This window comes from Molossus molossus, unplaced genomic scaffold, assembly GCF_014108415.1.
Source record: "Molossus molossus isolate mMolMol1 unplaced genomic scaffold, mMolMol1.p scaffold_m16_p_14, whole genome shotgun sequence".
Lineage (NCBI taxonomy): Eukaryota > Metazoa > Chordata > Mammalia > Chiroptera > Molossidae > Molossus > Molossus molossus.
In genome coordinates, this window is record NW_023425349.1 from 33,958,312 (window position 1) to 33,975,860 (window position 17,549).

Below are 17,549 nucleotides of genomic sequence, written 5' to 3' on the forward strand. Positions count from 1 at the left end.
CACGGCCCTTGGGTGCATGGGATGACACTCCAACCACTGAGCCACACCAGCCTAGGCTATTACAATCACTTTTAAAACTGTCAGGCACTGGCCCTGGCTGGGTGACTCAGTTGGTTAGAGGATCCCCATACACCAAAAAGTGGCGGGTTCCATTCCTGGTCAGGGCACACACCCAATTTATGGGTTCAATTCCCAGTCCAGATGCATGTGGGAGGCAACCGATTGATGTTTCTCTCTCACATGGATGCTTTTCTTTCTTTCTCTCTCTCTCCCTTCTTTTCTCTAAGATCAATAAAGTAATAATAATGATAAAGATATAATTTTTAAAACCATCAGGTACTGGAAAAGCTTTCTGTGTAAGTACAGGAAGGGGAGAAAGTAAAACCTAATAACTGTCCTCTACCTACCTGCCCTACCTTACACCTCTCCTCTCCTCTATCTCCTCAACTCTCTTGCCCCCTTGATTCCCAGTAAAAGTGTTAAAACCACGCCAGAGGGCTTGGATTGAGCCAAAAGTGAAGAAAGGCCTAGGATGAAGCTGCAGATATGTGGGGACAGAGGTGATGAATTCAATGACATGCATCATTTGTAGTTTCCAGCAACCATGCCCCTTCCATAGAGTACTCTCACGTCCTTTCAGGCAATTAACTTTCCCACTCTGGGTACAGCCTTGTTGGGAGAGTAAAATCAAATGTCTGCCCTCCCTGGACAGAAACCAAGGAGTTTCTATGGCACTTGACTTAAGCTTGACCAATCAAATCATCTCCTGGGACATTACTTCTTTAGCTGAGTGACTGGAGAAGCAAAGAAATAGTTTGCAGTGGAGCCAGATAAGACAGGCAAGCAGACGAGCAGTTCCTTCCGTGTCAGTCCCAAGCCTGGTTCCTTAGGTTTCCCTTCCACCCTGTGAGGCTCTCCTAAATGGAGAAATAAATATTTAAGCCCCGCCTCCTCCCCTATCCTCCTTTTCTCAATTCCCCACATCAGAGTTGTCTGTTACCAATTTGGTGTGTTTCCTTTCAGAAACTTTCTATACATCTCAATCTTATTTTTAAAAATGCATGTATATGCACTACAAGTAGAATTGTATCAAACATAGTGTTATGTAACTTATTTTTATGAGATTTGATCTTTTTTTTTTTTTTTTGTATCTTATCATCATCCCTGATTAAAACTGTACACACAAAAATCCTGACAAAGTTGGAGTCTAAGGATAGGGTGGGACTCAATTAACTCACTATTATATGGTCCATAAATTACCAATAATAGGATGGATTTGGGCTCAGTTCAGCTGAACAATGAAGATCCTAAATAAATGTTAACAATGTGTAGGCTGAAAAGTTAGGCAATATGGACAAGGTTCTAGAACAGGGAAATCTCATGATGAAGACAATATTTCATGAAGAATAACACGGCAACAGTGTATATGATACAGACCAGAAGGAGAGACTGGATAGCAGGGAGACTTGTTCAGTGCCTAATAGGAAATAGTAGAGCTGAAGAAATAAGTCTGGACTACAGTTGTGGCCAGTGAAATGGAGAGAAACTTTTACTGAATTATAAGAAAGTAGACTAGTAAAGTGAAAAAAAACAAATGACTGAAATTAGATGAACTAGATTTGAATTCCAGCTCTGAAATGTATTAGCTCTGTGACCTTTCAGCAAGGAACTTCCCTGCTCCGTATCTCAGTTTGCCTGTCAATAAATGAAGAACTTGGAATAGCGGGGCCTCTAAGATTATTTTTCAGAAGAACCCCTTTTATTTCTGAAAAATTTTTTAAAGCAAGATTGTTCTGGTTGAACGGGCTCAGAGCACCAGGTATCTTTAATTTCACCTCTCAGCTACCTCTAATGCATTCTTGAGGAATCTCCAGAGGACTAGGGAACAACATTTGAGAAATCTCTCAAGACTCTACTACCAACTCTAATATTCAACGACTCAAAGGGGTAAAATTGGTGGAGATGCCTAGAAAAATAGCAATGATTTAAATAGCTGCCACAAAATCATATAATAGAAAGGGCGAACTGACCCAATAAATTTGCCTGCTTCTCCTTATAGGCCAAACCCAAGTTAATGTCCAAAGTCTCATCCAAACCTTGTGCAAATGGTAATCTAATCTGTATATAAACAATTCAGTCACAGATAATTCACTAACAATTCAGCTCATTCCAATTTGAGGTCCTCTTAACTATTCAAACATTTTCCCTTATTTCACCAAAATCTGACCCCCATCACTGTCACCTGAAACAAAGATCCATAGTCTACCCCTGGAACTAAACCAAATAAATCTAACCCCTCTTCCTCAGGGCAGGCAGCCTTTCAACTGTTTGAAAAAAGCTATCAAGTCTGCCTCATCACCCCTGATTCTCTTGCTCTGGCCTGCCATGAATGTTCACAGAGGCGGCCTGCTCCAGTTTTGGATCAATTCAACATATTCTAAGCATCTAAATGCAAGATTTTCACAAATCTGTGCTTTAAAGGCTTAAACAAATCAGATGATTTTTCTTAAAATAAATGTCTAGCTTCATAATGAAATGTAAATTGGACCTAAATTAATTATATGTCAACTATTCTTTTGTTGCTAAACATGAGCTGCTCCCCCCAGTGTATCAGAAGTAGATTGCCAAATCTTTGACCCAAAGCAAATTGTAAAAACATCTAGCCAGGGATCCAAAGAGATCCAATAAAGCAAGAATAAATGCCTCTACAGCTCATCATCTTATCAACTCTCAGGGGAATATAATTCTCACCAGTACAAAATCCAATCATCACCAAGGTAACATGGAATATCAGTGTAAGAAAGCTTCATTCACCATTCTTCATCTCACCCCTTCCAAATTCCACAACCCAGTCTGCAAAAATCCGGGTCTGTGGCTTGGGCCTAGGTTTCTGCCATTCTCGGTAGTTTGAAAATGAGGAGTAGGAAGTATGACTGAGTCCCTAAGGAGAAAGCAAGCAGGCAAAGCCACAGTCTGTGATTCCTTGTGGGAGCCCTGAGCCTTTACGGTTTCCTGTGCTCCAGTTGTCCTGGTAACCTGAGGCCTCCCTATTTGTGTTGGCATCATAAGGCCAAGAGCGGAAGCAAAGCTAGAGCACCAGGAAGACTTGCAGGAAAAAAATGTGGGTAATGCAGCAGTTATGCCACAGGAGGGTCAAGCCTAGGACATAAGAATTACCTGTTTGGGAAGGGGCTAGGGGTACAGTCTTGTAAAAATTTGATTTCTAGATTCCATTTGTAGCATTTCTGATTTAGTAGGTCCAGGATGAGAACAGGAACCTGCAATTTTATGAGGCTACCTCCCACCAAGTAAGAAAAAGATCACACTTTTAAAAATTCAGGCTAAGCAACAAGTCAACAATTAGGGAGAAAAAGTATCCCCATCTATCAATTTCAGAAAGGTGATATTCTAGAGCAGTAGTTCTCAACAAGGGTGAGGGTGGGGAAATTTTGCCCTCCAGGGCACATCTAGCAATGTCTGGAGATATTTTGGGTTGTCACAACTGAAAGGGTACCTCTGACATCTAATGGGTAGAGGCCAGGGATGCTGCTAAACATCGTATACTGCACAGGACAGCAACACCCCCAAAAGATTATCCAGCCCATAACATTAGTACCATGGTTGAGAGGATATTCTGCCCCTCAACCCATCATCCCCAACCCACAGACATCAATGCTACACACACAGTTTTATGTCACAGTGCAGAGACATATGAGAGACCCCTGGAAAAAATGAAACCCCCAAAATAATTTTTAAAAAATAATAAATGCCATTTAAAAATGAGGATACGGAGGAGAAGAGAAGAATAGACGATAAAGGGAGGTAGGTATGGACAACAACGGTGAGCAGAAAAGGGAATCAAGGGAAGAAGAGGCACGGGGTGACGGCAGTGGGAAATGAATGCTGCCCCTCCGTGGATGCAGACTATTCACACATAGAACACAGGCAAAAAGGTGATAAACTTGTTAAAAATAATATACCAGCCAAAAAAGAAAGAAAAACAAAACAGAACGACAAATGGATAAAGGAACTGTGAAGTAGCTTTAGGATTTGTCAGGCATAGATCTGGGATGAAAAGATGTTAGAGAAACTTCTGCAAAAGAATGCTAAAGACCCTTCAGCCATGATAAGAAAAGGAAATGAGAGGACTTCTAGAAGGAGATCAAGAATTATGCGAGAAAAGAAAAAAGAAGTTATTTACAACCTTCTAGCCATGATCACCCCCAAGAAAGACGAGTCCAGAAAAAGTTCCTTGGTTTTACTGAGCAGAGATAATGAAAGGGAAGAAGAGCTGGAGAAACATGAGCACACTAAGAACTCTTCGCAAAGGGGAAGAGGGAGAAGTGCTCAAAGAGAATGGAAGAGCAAGGCTCAAAGAGGAGGAAAGTTGTCTGTGAGAAAGAAAAGAGAAGGCAGAGATTTGGCAGCCACTGCAAGGAAAGGGACTTCAGGGACTCTTCCTCTTAGAGAGAGATTAAATGAGAATTTTTTTTCACTTTTGCTTTGAGTTACGGGAGATGAGATAAAACCTTCATCTTCTATCCCTTCTAAGAAAACTTTAGTAAAAAGTGACATTACTATCAGGACTCTGGGGGTTGAGTTTGGGGGGGGGGTTGTTGTTTGTTTTTTTATCCTCAACCAAGAACATTTTTCCATTTTTTGTTCAGATAGAGTGGGAGGGGGAGAGAGAGAGAGAAACATCGACGTGAAAGGGACACATCAAGTGGCTGCCACCTGCACGACCCAACCAGGGCCAGGGCCAAACCGCAACCGAGGTACATGCCCTTAGCGGGAACCGAACCCGGGTCTCTCTGGACCGCAGGTCGACGCTCTAACCGCTGAGTGAAACTGGCCAGGGTAAGTTTGTGTTTTTTCTCAGTTGTGACATGTAAGACTGGCCTCCAAACAGATCAAGAGCCCAGTTATGCATGTTTTTCCTCTGTTTGAGGTGACCATAAGATTTTTTAGAACAGCCAAAAGACAGCCATATGACAAGGTCCTAAGTCCCAGAGCTGGCTTTTTAGAGCTGGCTAACACAAGAGTCACTCACCTCATTTGGTTATTTAAATTAAAATAAAATAAAATTAGAATTCTGTTTCTTAGTCACACTAGCCACATGTCCAGGGCTTAAAAAGTGGCTGGTGGCTAATCATTAGACAGGACAGGTAGAGAACATTTCCATCACTGCAGAAAGTTCCACTGGACAATGCTGAAGTAAAAAAAACAAAACAGTGCCCCAGCCAGTTTGGCTCAGCTGTTAGAGGAGCAGCCTGTGGACCAGAGAGACCCGGGTTCGGTTCCTGCTAAGGGCACATATCTCAGTTGCAGTTTGTCCCCGGCCCCAGTGGGGGTTGTGTGGATGGTGACCACTCCATGATCGATGTTTCTCTCTCTCTCCCCTCTTCCTCCCTCTCTCCCTCCCGCTCTATCTGTAGATAAATGCAAAAGTGTCCTCGGGTGAGGATAAAAAAATTTTTTTTTAGAAAATAAAAGAACTTAGACAAATAAGTTAACAAAACCCAAACCCTTTTCAAACCTTTAACGAGCTGCTACACTGAAAAAGAGGTAGATTTCTTGCACACTGTTTCAAAGAGCAAAACTAAATGGAAATATGAGATGAGATGTCATTGCAAGACAGATTTCAGCTTAACAACTCTAACAACTAAAGCTACATAACAGTAGCATTGGCAGTTTCCACTGCAAGAGGAAGTAACCCATTCCATTCAGTAGACAGTCAAGCAAAACCTCTTGATCATCTTTCAGAGATAAGAACTAGGTGTTTGCCCTGGCCAGTTTGGCTCAGCAGCTGGAGCCTCGGCCCACAGACCAAAGGGCACATACCTGAGTTGTGGATTTGATCCCCAGGCCAATGCAGGAAGCAACCAATCGATTCTCTCTCTCTCTCTCTCTTTCTCTCTCTCTCTCTCTCTCCCTATCCCTATCCCTATCCCTATCCCTATCCCTATCCCTATCCCTATCCCTCTCTCCCTCCCTCCCTCTTTTCCACTCTATCTAAAAAATCAAGGGAAAAATATCATCAGGTAAGGACTAACAATCAAAAAGAACTAGATGCCTTCTGCCTATCTAGTTTTGAGTCTATAATTTTAAAAAAAGAGCAATGTACAAATGATATAAAAGTAAAAGCCTCATGCCCTGGCCAGTTTGGCTCAGCGGTTAGAGCGTCCACCTGCGGTCCGGAGAGGCCCGGGTTCGGTTCCCGCTAAGGGCATGTACCTCGGTTGCAGTTTGTCCCCGGCCCTGGTTGGTCGTGCGGGTGGCAGCCACTCGATGTGTCCCTTTCACATCAATGTTTCCCTCTCTCTCTCTTCCTCTCTCTCCCTCCCACTCTGTCTGTGCAAAAAAGTGGAAGGATGTCCTCGGGTGAGGATAAAAAAAAATTTAAAAAAAAAAAAAAAAAAGTAAAAGCCTCATAAATGGGATTTTAAAAGTCACTACTACAATAAGCAGATTGTGGAGCAGGCAGGAAAAATAAAAGCAAAATGGGGAAGGGCAGTAATTATTGGTGGTAAGGGCCCTCACGAATGCAATAATTTGTAAGCAGAAAAAAAACCACATACAAAAAATTAGTAAGAATGGTTTCAGTGGTAAGAGATGGGGTAGGAAAACTTCAATATGGGTTGCTGATGGAAACTTGACTATAGTTGAAATCAGTACTACAACCATAGAATCTTTTATATTCTCTGCCAGAGAATAGTGGGCTGTTGGGGTATAGCAACCGCATGTTCTTGAAACTCTGGCCCCTCCATCCCATCCACTTGCCATTCACCACAGCCTTATAAGTCTCTGTTAGCCCCTGAAACACAGCCTCTTTCATGAGTTCTCCTCATCTTCACAGGAATGACTCGCCTCTCATCCTTCTCCAGTCTGATGTATTCAAATGATGCTCTCTCTTAAACTTCGATCCTAGCTGTAAATTTACCCATCCTCATCTTCCACCCCAAAATATACTCAGCCTGATTATAATTCATATTCTTATATAAACTTATGGTTCTATTATCTGTGCATTTTAGTCTGTGTATATGTAATGAGAACATTTATGCACACGCATGTGATAACACCTACTGTTGGTAAGCACTTAGGAATTGACACTAAAATTATAAAATTCAATATACAGTGCCTAGCCCAACACCAAGCTCCAGTGGACTTTATAATAATGGCTATGTCATGTTTCTGGGTGCCAAATGGGAAGAAGACTAAAGTAGATGTGAATTTGAAAACATTTTTCTTGTAGGAAAAATAATGAAAACATACTCATCTTTTGCTGTATCTACAAGAAGAATGTTTAATTACAAAGGGAAAGTTGAAGCCTTGGTGAAAGTAAGTATAACAGAGTTTACAAACAGTCCAGAATAAGAAAAACGTGATAGGAGGGGAAAGAAGACAAGTGGATCATGCAGAGTAAATAAAGCATAACCTTTTAAAAATCTGAGGCCTTCCCAAAGAGAAAGGAGAAAAAAATAGATTTCAATAAGAGAGTGTTAAAGGTGGAAAAAAGCCAGAAAGGGCTGGGAGCTTTAAAAAAATAATAAAATCAATGAAGAAGCAGTCGTGTATGTTGGCAAAGAGAAGTGTAGAGTTGAGGGGAGGGAGAATTTATAGCAGAGGAAGTTGGTGTGAAGTTTTCCTCTAAAGATGCCCAGCAGAGCAAAGAAGGAATGAAGGCAAAAGGCCACTGGGAATAAGGTAGGGCTGGAGCTGAAACAGCATAGGAGAAAGCAACTGGGCCCAAAGTAGGACTTTTTTTTAATTAACTGACCCAGATTTTCTTGTTTGGGGCCAAAGGCAACTGCGGGGTTTAATCCTTATAATTGCTGTTGGCTCAAGATAACATAAATTACAAAGATCGTAATAGAATTAGAGTGAGTTTCTGAGACAAGTACCAAATACCATTTTAGAGTTGATGTTAGAAGAGAAATTGAACTTATAAATTGCTATGCTGTAGAAATACTATCATGAGTAAAACAGCTTTAATTTTCTCTCTTTATCAGCCACAGGATAAATATAGAAACTATGCAGCTACATTCAAATCCACAAAAGATAGTATGTAACCTAACATATATGATGAAACTGAGTTATTTGTCATTGTATACTGTAGCACAATGCCTTCATCCCAAGAAATGTTTTACTTGGTTCGGAATACAAAGGACAGGTTAAAGGGCTGAACAGAAAGAAAAAAAAGGCTTAAAAATAAAGACCATGATATGGGGGGAGAGGAAAACTAGAAGTGCTATGCTACTGATATAGAAAACGAAGACATTAACAACACAGAATTAATCAAATCAGCAAGGGAAAAATGGAGGCCAAGATAAAGGAAAAGACTCAACACTATGTAACTGATCTTGATAGCCTCACTTTGGATTTTTAATACTGAATCAAATTTGTCAATTTTTCAAAAAATTCAACAGCATTAAACTGATAAATGTAGTCATGCAATTTTATTTTATTTATTTATTTCAATCCTCACCTGAGGCCATTTTTGCATTTATCTTCAGGAAGAGCGGGAGGGAGAGAGAGAAAGAAATATATGACCGGGGACAAACGGCAACCGAGGTACATGCCCTTAGTGAGAACAACCCGGGACTCTCTGGTCTGAGGGCCAATGATCTAACCGCCTAGCCAAACCAGCCAGGGCTGGTCATGCAATTTTAAATGACTGTCAATTTTAGCAAATCAATGTTTCAGGTTTTTCTGTTTTCTTTTTTACAAAGACTGAATGGCGGGCAGTAATACCAGACACAAATAACCTTGCCTTTAAACCACTCCATACTCTTCAGGCTCAGAGATAAATCCGAATTCCTCACAATGGCATTTAAAGTCTTTAAAGACCTAGCCACAACTGTACCCAAATAACGCTAACTCCCCCTACTCTCAAACCTCCCCTTCACTCTCCCAACGCACAGGCCTCTGGACTGATCTTATCTCGAGGGGTTGGCCATCCCTACCTTCCTACAGCCTCTGGCTGGCCAAGGCCTACACTGGCAGGCGTCGTCCTGCAGCCCGCCAGTCCCCCATTGCTGTCTCCACAGCCCTGCAACCCTCCCTCCCCTTTCCGGCCTCCCAGATTCGGATTCTCGGTTTTGCTGGGTCCCTTTCCCTCCCCAGGTGAGGGCCTTCTCCCTGTCCTGCCTGCCTCCATTCAAGCACAGGCTCTGCATTCGGCCTCTCACAGGTCTTTCCCACCTGGGGCGAGACCAGGACCAGTCAGCTACCCCCTATCCACTCCCCAACTCTCTCAGGTGCTTCAGATGCTCCCCCCAGCCTGCCGGGCCGCCCCCTGAAGCTCCGGTTCCCCAAATCTCTCCGCTGCCGCAGCCAATGCCTCCTATCCGGCCACGGCGGCGGGGGTCAGCGGTGACTCACCCGAGGGCTGGCTGGCGGCTGGGGGCCGGAATGCGCTCACTTCCTCACCGCGCACACCTGCCCGGCGATGCTGGAGCGCTGCCTAGCCTGGCCTCCGGCGGATGTTTTCTGTCCCCACGCTGGCTGCCGGCGCGCGCCAAACGCCCCCACGCCAACCGAGCGCTCCCGCCCCCCCATCCCCCAGCAACTGGCATCGCCAAGGCCGTAGGAATTACGGGGTTGAGCCCTAACCACTGATACCCACCACCCACACACCCACACACCCACGCTGGTCCTCCAGCCCCCAGAAGCTACACAAATGGCGCACCACACACCAACAGACATACAAGTGCATTCAACCAACACCTCCCTGTCGCTCGCCCCCCAACTTCTAGGAGAGGGATCTTGGCTCAGTCCCAACCTTTCTTTCCAGAAGCCCCCTACTGCCTCATCTTCATTACATACAGCTCTCACTTCTGTCCCCATTACCTCACACCAGTCCCAATCCCACTGGGCCCCCTTTGCCTTTCAGCATCACCACCACCACCACCTTCATGCTCTCTAGTTCCCCACTAGTGTCTGCCTCCTGTTGGGTTGACTCCACGACGCAGGAACAGAAGGCAGCAGCAGAGCTACTGCCCACTAACCAGGCTTTTGGGTCCTTGTGGTAGACAGGCCTTCTAATCCACCTGCTCCAAGGACAGCAGTCCGAGGGCATGCGTCCCACACATCAGACATCAGGGCACCCACTTGAACCATGAGTTTTCTTCTATCTCTTGGCAATCCTCAAACGTGGAGAGTATGAGACCTGACTTGAGTGAATGTGTGGTAGTCTGCATCTCCTTCCACTTAAGCTGTCTCCTTGTAAGAGGACAGATAGGGAGTTTGAGGTAGACTGATGAGTTATTTCTGAGTAGTGAAGAGGTGAGAGGCAGGCTAGCCCTCTACAAAAATCAGCTAGAGTAGTTGCATCTGATCCACTGGATGACAGGGAGTGGGAGTCTTGAAGTAAATGGAACTGGAAACTTAAAAGGAAAAATAAAATACATGCCAAAGTGATTGGCCCTGTAGGTAGGAGGGGAATACCTGGAACAGGGGTCTCTGGAGTGTAGAAAAATGAAAGAAATACATGTTAGCCAGGGGGCATTAGTACCAAAGAGATAGCCAGCATTTGAGTGATCAGAAAGGAGAACTTAAAAGAGTGCATGAGTGAGAATGGGAAGAAATGGATCAAAAGAGTAAAAGCAGGAGTCCTAAGTAAACTGGAAGGATAATAAGACAATGATACCTCTTCCCAGGGTAGAAGTGAGGGTACTGGCCTAGGGAAAATAGTTTCATCGGCAACATTGTTTCTCAAACCAAACATTTAAAATTCCAAGGACAAAAGAACCAAAAACAAAATGCTCCTGGAGAGTTTTTGAAAGAGGTGGTAGGGATGACATGGAGCATGAGTGTGAAAGGGACAGAAGTCTATGCCAGGAGACATCAGAAGCTCAATGTCATTAAAAGAATTATCTACCCATTCTATCTGAGCTCTAGCACCAACCTCAGTTGCTAATATTTTCTGAGGGCTATGTGCTGGGGACAAATAACATGCATTATCTAATTTAATCCTCTTAACAACCCTCTGAGTATTACTATCCCAATTTATAAGTAAGGAAACAGGTTTAGAGAGGTGAAGTAACTTGCCCAAAGTCATATAGCTCTTAAGTGGAGTCAGGATCTGAATCCACGTAGTCTGACTCTGCAACCTCTGCTCTTAATCACCCATCTTGGGGTTCTCCACAACCTGTAGGAAACCCAAAAGGGGATGTCAAAGCATAAATTCCCAAATCCTCATTCCATAATGTACAGGAAAGGGGTACCTCTGGGAAACTGGAGTGACTCGTAACATTAGAGCATGTAGAGATGTTCCTCTTTGAAAGAACCGTTCCCAGATAGGGGGAGATTGTGTATCTGCTATATGTTTTGGGTGATGAACAATGGAGAATCCATCTCTGGATACCTGTGAAAAGACACCCAACTCCCTCACCTCGCCATCTCTGAGGGGCAGCCATGTCTCTAAGATACTCCAGGGAGACCCTGCCCTAGGGTCTAAGAGAAACACTCTCCACTCCAGGTGCCTGTTCGCTCTCCTGGAGCCTCTGGCTGTCGCACCCTACAGCAGCTCCTTGGTTTGGCTGGGGCACAGGATTAGCCATCCCCAGGAAATGCCTCCCTCCGGTCCAGGCAGGGATCCCAGCATATCCACCCCTGGAGAAAGTGTGTGTGGTATTGTGGGGTGGGGTGGGAGATGGTGGAATGCTTCCTTCTCTCCAGGTCAGAGATCTGGGGACCACCTGGGGGCCCTCACCCCCTCCCACCTCCTTGCTGGGGGAGTGCCCAGTCCAGTGCCCCTTCCATGGCCACCTCCCTCCCCCTAGCTGTGCAGGGGCATGAATCAGCTCTCACAGCTTGTTAAAGCTGGACCTCTTGTTTTCATGCCCTCACCCCAGGAAACAGAGTTACAGCTTTTCCAGCTCTACTCAGCAGGGGGCCAGGGTCCTCACTTTATAAACATCTCCAAGGCTGTGAGAGCAGAGGGCACGGAGATGGTGTGAGACAGGAGCCCAGGGGAAAAGACAGAAACTAAGACTCAAGGAGAGAAACAAAGAAAAGCCAAGGAGACGAGACCAGAGTAGCCTGAACAGAAGCCAAGAAGGGTCCAAAAGGACTGTGCTACAAGAATGGCCCTAAGGATGCTCTGGGCTGGACAGGCTAAGGGGATCCTGGGAGGCTGGGGGATCATCTGCTTGGTGATATCTCTGCTCCTTCAGCACCCAGGAGTCCACAGCAAATGCTACTTCCAAGCTCAAGGTAAAGCTGGGTGAGGCATTAGGAAAGGACAAGGAGCAGAGGGCATTCACTGGGAGGAGGGGGCTTAGGGAGGATCCTGTGTCTGAGTGCCCAGACTCCCTCCAGCTTGGAAACAGGAGAGACTAAATACGGGGATAGTGTGCACTTAACTCCCTCCTAGTCCAGGGTGATTCTGTCTGCTGCCACCGCTCCCTACACGCTAACATTTCCTGTTCTTCCCTAGCCCCCTGCCACTATGAAGGGAAATATTTTACCCTGGGTGAGTCTTGGCTCCGCAAGGACTGTTTCCATTGCACCTGTCTGCATCCTGTCGGTGTGGGCTGCTGTGACACGTGAGTGACCAAAAACAGAGAGAATGGCTCTGATGTGAGTGACTGAGATGGCCAGGGCATGACTAGATGCTGTCATGTTAGGATGAACAGATTAGCAGTATGAGGCTGCCTGAACCTGAAGGTACCAACAAGGTGAGAAAGAAGGCTTCAGGCTACGAAGTGAGTGAGATAGGGGTGGATCTAGAGGGAAAATATTCCTGCTATGAAATGAAAAAATCCATCTATGGTAGGTGAGAATTTAGTTAGGGGGACCCAGCGGGCACTAAGGGAAGATATGGGAGGAATGCTGGGAGAGAGGGAATGTGGGGAGGGAATAAAGGTGGCCCTTCACCATGTTGACTCCTTCCCCATCCTTTGGGTCCCCAGGTCCCAGCATCCCATCGACTTCCCTGCTGAGTGTGAGGTACGACAGGAGGCAGGAACCTGCCAATTCTCCCTGGTACAAAAATCTGACCCTCGGCTGCCCTGCAAAGGGGGAGGGCCTGACCCAGAGTGGGGCTCAGCTAACACCCCTGTTCCTGGGGCTCCTGCTCCCCACTCCAGCTAAACTCAACTGATCACCCTTCTGCTGACTACCCACTGCTGCTGCCACTTCCAGGGAAACCACTAGCAGCTGCCAATTTATTCTGAATAAATAAATTAATGCTACAGCTGAAAGCCTGCTTCTCATTGTCCGTGCCATGGGGCCCCATGTGGAAAAATGGACCCTACTAGAGTCCAGGTGCTGAGTTCTCAGTATCCTGAAGAATGTAGTACTGTGGTGAGCCCGTTTCAGATGGTTATGGTGCTGGTGCTGGGGCCTGGGGCTGCATAGGAAGCCAGGGTTGGGCTTGTAGGCAGCACCTTGATGGGGAGGTCCCAGCTGAAGGTGTCTACAGGCACTTGCTCAGGTCCTGTCCAGGTGACAGGTTCGGGCTGTTCCATAGGAGGTAGGAGCACCAAACCTGGTTCTCTGGATGTTACAAATTCAAAATGCAATCGCCACTTCAGGGACACTGGAAAAAAGAGGCAGAAGCATTAGAAGCCAGAAGTAAAAGCCAATGACAGGGTGTGGTTAGCAAATGGGCAAAAGCCTGTATTCAGGAAGAGGGAGAGAAGTCATGGGACAGGGTGCTAGGATCAAGGGTTTTTCTGAAGAAATCTAGTGTGCTAACCAGAAGCATGACAACAAGGATAGCACTGTCAAAAACCTAAGAACCCAAGTGTGAGACAGTCAAGACTTGGTAGCCTGAAGTAAAAGTCCTGAGAATCAGAGATCAGTGAATCACAGGGTCCCAGTGAGAATGGGTAGGGAAGAAGATCTGCAAAGTTAAGAGTTTAGGGGTCACACCTGGCTAGTGTGGCTCACTGGTTGAGCATCGACCCATGCACCGAGAGGTTGCTGGTTCGATTCCTGGTCAGGGTACATGCCCAGGTTGTGAGCCCAATACCCAGAGGGGGGCATGCAGGAGGTGGCCAATTGATGTTCTCTCTCATCAATGTTTCTATCTCTTTCTCTCTCTCTTTCTCTCAAATCAATAAAGAAAAAATATTAAAAAAAAAAAAAAAAGAGTTTAGGGGTCAGAGCATCTAGGAGACAGGCTGAAGATCTGATAAAGTGTTAAGGGTCAGAAGCTGGATGTTCGTTAGGAATCAGAATCCATTACACTCTACCTCTGCACAGTATTTACTCTCTCTCCCCACCTCCAATAATGGTCAGGGTCTCACCAATGGCTGTGTAGAAGCCTGGGGTGGAGCTGAGAGGAATGGGTAGGGAGAAGCTGGTTCTGGTTGTATGTAGGCAGGACTCCTGGTGTCGGGCATGAGTCACATGGGACACAGAGGGAGCACCCCCTGCCCCACGGCGCCGCTGGTACTCAGGCTGTACACGCTCCTCGGTCTGCAAGCTTACTGAAAACTGGGAGCAAGAAAAGTGTGTGCTAGCAGGCATTGGGAGGTGCTGACTCTAGGTGAGAGGGCAGCCCAACCTCAACCTGCTTTATCAAAGAGACCCTAACTGACCCCACTATCCACTTCTACATACCACCCCTCTTTATGCAGGCCCTTCTCCTACCCTATCCCTTTCAGGCCCAGCATCCCAAAAGTCCCTCTCCCTTCTCACCTGCAAACAAGCTACAGTTCCTTCCCCTAAGTTTAAGGTCCCCACCACGTCCTCGCCAAGTCTGTATACAGATTTGAAGATGCCAAATGTCCCAACTTTTCCTCGGCCATCACTGATATTATAGAGATCTGGGGAAAATGGGACACTGTAAGCCTGGAGTCCACACTGGAGAATGTCTAGGGCTGGGAGCCAGAGGCCAAAAGGTAAGGTTTTTCTTTATAATTTATAGGGTGAAATATCAGTGGATCCTCAGAAGTATGCGGCAGTTAGGAGAACCTGCCATTGAGACAGGAACACTATGAGGAGAGGATGGGGTGGGGCAATTTTGAAAGGATTCTCACGGAGGCTGCGGCACGATGTGGCAGCCATGAGGCGCTCCCCAGCCAGCTCAGCTAGCCATGAATCCTTCTTCCCACCTTCATCCTCCTCCAAGAATGGACTGGATGGGGCTACAGCCTCATCCTGGGGAAACCGGACATCTTGAAGGCCTGGAGAGAGAATGAGTAGAGAATATGCTGGGAAGGAACAAAGGTATGAGTAGAGGTTAGGTTTTAGACTCCAGCCTGAGGGGGCTGAAGGTAAGGGAAGCCATGGCTGAGGCACACACCCAAACTTCTTCTCCAGAACCCTCCCTCCACAATTCCTTCGCACCTTCACTGAGACCAGGAAACGTCCCTCCAGACTCTCTCACAAGCTCTCTAAAGATAATATCTGCTTTAGTGAGGCTCTTCCCTAGCCCTTCCCTCCAGGAACCCTTACTTACCAGTCAGCACAAGAACCCTCAGAGGGACCCTGAGTAAAGTGATGGGTGAGTTGACACGCTGGCAGCCAATGGTCAGTTTGTAGACATACTTAACCGACTGACCTCGAAAGGAGGGCGGTCCCTCTATGGGCAGCACTTCGCTGTAGGAGTCTGGTTGGGAAGTAGTAGTCAGGGCAGCCAGAGGCCGCCAGAGAAGTCCTCCCTCCAGGAATCTTAGAAGGGGTGGGAGATAGTCACTCACATGATTTGGACTCTCCAGGGTCTAGCCTCAAGTCACAGAAAAGGATTTTTGGTGGAGTGGAAAGTATACACTGACCCCTCTCACCTAAAAAAGATAAAGACTGTAGTTTAATGACCCCATTGTCCAGTACTGGACGAGGTTAGCACAGCAAGCGGGAGCAGTAAGTACTGCTAACAAATGGCAGCCTGTAGTAAGATACCCCTTTTTTTCTTGTGAGATAGCAACAGTCTTATACCCCCAAAGCAACAATTAGATTCCCTTGTATCCCCAAGTCATGGAGACTATAATGACCCACCGGAACAATTTAAAAATTTCACCCTTTGGTAACAATTACTCCATTTCTGCTAAAGGCAAATGCCCCGTCTCTAACCTCGGTGTGGTAGAAGGACAGTCTGGCTTTCAGGCTGAACATCTGGCTGATTGGAGTCTGGCGGAGGCAGTGCTACTCGACTCTCACTGGCATGGAACTGGCAGTGGATTTGGGCACTGGCCCACGCCAGAGCTTCACTATGGAAGGAAGTAAAGGAAGCATCAGAAGGGAGTTACTGACCTCACCAATGCTCCCCCAAACTCCCTACCACGCTGTCTAGAGACCAACATGGTTAGGTGGTTGTCTTAGGGGTCAGGGAATTCAGAACCCCCAAAAGAAAGCATTATTACCAGAGGGAAAGGGGGACAGGGGAAGGTGGAAGAGGGTAAAGAGGGGATAAATGATGATGAATGGAGACCTGACTTTGGGTAGTGAACACACTATACAATATACAGATGATGTAGTATAGAATTGTATAGTCACCCCAATAAATTCAATAAAATAAAAAAAAGACCATTAAACAAAGAGAAGTATACTGTGGATAAAAGAAAATGGGGAGGAGGGAGGAAAGCAGAGTAGAGCATTATGTCAAGCACATCTGTTAAACAGCCCTTTCCTACAATGACAGCACAATGAGCAGGAAGGTGGTGGTGTAGCTACAGGACAATCTGAGCTGTGGCTTAGCACTACAGATACCAAGCTCCTCCCAGAAGGACCACCTTCTTCAGTTCCAGCATTCCCACCTGGATGCAGAAGTGGCCGTGGGGGGCAGGGGGTTGGTGACAGTCACCACACACTCCAGCGCCTCCCCCGCCAGAAACACAGGACCTCGGCTCAGCTCTGCTACCACTTCAATCATGGCAGCTCCGGTATCGGACCTAGATGGAAACAAAGGGGGTCAGAAGTCAGTACCATGGCAGGGAAGGGTGTCTGAGTGGAGCCTGTAGGTGAGGACCGAAAAGACCGGCGGTCAGCACCTGGGAAGCATCTGCCTTTGGGTGCGGGGAGGCTGATAGGAAGTACGGGGGACAGCTGGCTCGGTACTGCCTAACCGGAAGGCGTCGCTCCGGGTCCCAGACGCCCGCCCAGCTCCCTCAGTGCTGGGTTGGTCCCCTACCCCCCTGAACCCCAGTCCGGCCTCTGTCCCCCTCCCCTCAAGGTTCCACGCCCCAGCCCAAGACCATGAACACCAGTCATCTCGCGCCCCCTGCCCAGGCACCTCGCAAGGTGGAAACTGGGGGTCTCGGCATCCCGAGGCCCTCACCTGTCCGCCCCTCCCGGACCCGGCCCAGTGCACGGCGGCGTCCGCGGCAGACGCGGAGCAGCAGAGGCGGGACTTCCCTTCGGTCCCCTCCCGGGACCGAGCCCCTTCCTGCCGGAAGCGCCCGGCTGGACGGACCGGAAGGGGCTCGAGTTCCACCGCTTTGGGTCACCTTCCCACGGCTTGGCACCTGGGCACGGGCGCTGCCCCAGACACCGGCCGGCGGGGCCCCGCGCCCAACCCTGGGGGACCTGGTGCTGCGGCCCCGGGGACGCGGCCGAGGCTGCCGCGAGCTCGCAGGCTGGTCCCGGGGGCGGTGCCTTAC

The 17,549-nt window shown here is 47.0% G+C and overlaps 2 protein-coding genes across 3 annotated transcripts; one reads left to right on the forward strand and one right to left on the reverse strand.

Moving 5' to 3' along the window:
- The first annotated feature begins 12,060 nt into the window (after nt 1–12,060).
- On the forward strand, nt 12,061–13,203 carry LOC118630101 (microseminoprotein, prostate associated). Its single transcript, XM_036261794.1, has 3 exons — nt 12,061–12,216; nt 12,440–12,548; nt 12,915–13,203. The coding sequence occupies exons 1-3, from the start codon at nt 12,087–12,089 to the stop codon at nt 13,093–13,095; spliced, it is 420 nt and encodes a 139-aa protein (XP_036117687.1). The 5' UTR covers nt 12,061–12,086; the 3' UTR covers nt 13,096–13,203.
- Nucleotides 12,540–17,302, reverse strand: RGP1 (RGP1 homolog, RAB6A GEF complex partner 1). Of its 2 annotated transcripts, none has more exons than XM_036261793.1 (9): nt 17,228–17,302; nt 16,707–16,841; nt 16,024–16,160; nt 15,654–15,737; nt 15,413–15,562; nt 14,991–15,137; nt 14,650–14,777; nt 14,256–14,445; nt 12,540–13,543 (listed from the first exon to the last, which is right to left on the reverse strand). In XM_036261793.1, the coding sequence occupies exons 2-9, from the start codon at nt 16,820–16,822 to the stop codon at nt 13,320–13,322; spliced, it is 1,176 nt and encodes a 391-aa protein (XP_036117686.1). In that variant the 5' UTR covers nt 16,823–16,841; nt 17,228–17,302; the 3' UTR covers nt 12,540–13,319. The 2 variants fall into 2 exon arrangements, with proteins under 2 accessions (XP_036117686.1, XP_036117685.1); XM_036261792.1 differs by having other exon boundaries at nt 13,118–13,543; nt 17,183–17,267.
- Between the last annotated feature and the right edge of the window lie 247 nt (nt 17,303–17,549).

Coding starts and splice junctions, on each gene's coding strand:
- LOC118630101 (XM_036261794.1), top strand. CDS start 12,087: ATGGCCCTAAGGATGCTCTGGGCTGGACAGGCTAAGGGGATCCTGGGA. Junction 12,217..12,439: donor ATGCTACTTCCAAGCTCAAG/GTAAAGCTGGGT, acceptor GTTCTTCCCTAG/CCCCCTGCCACTATGAAGGG. Junction 12,549..12,914: donor GGTGTGGGCTGCTGTGACAC/GTGAGTGACCAA, acceptor TTGGGTCCCCAG/GTCCCAGCATCCCATCGACT.
- RGP1 (XM_036261793.1), bottom strand. CDS start 16,822: ATGATTGAAGTGGTAGCAGAGCTGAGCCGAGGTCCTGTGTTTCTGGCG. Junction 14,778..14,990: donor CACATCGTGCCGCAGCCTCC/GTGAGAATCCTT, acceptor CATTTTCCCCAG/ATCTCTATAATATCAGTGAT. Junction 13,544..14,255: donor AGGCTTCTACACAGCCATTG/GTGAGACCCTGA, acceptor TCTTTTTTCCAG/TGTCCCTGAAGTGGCGATTG.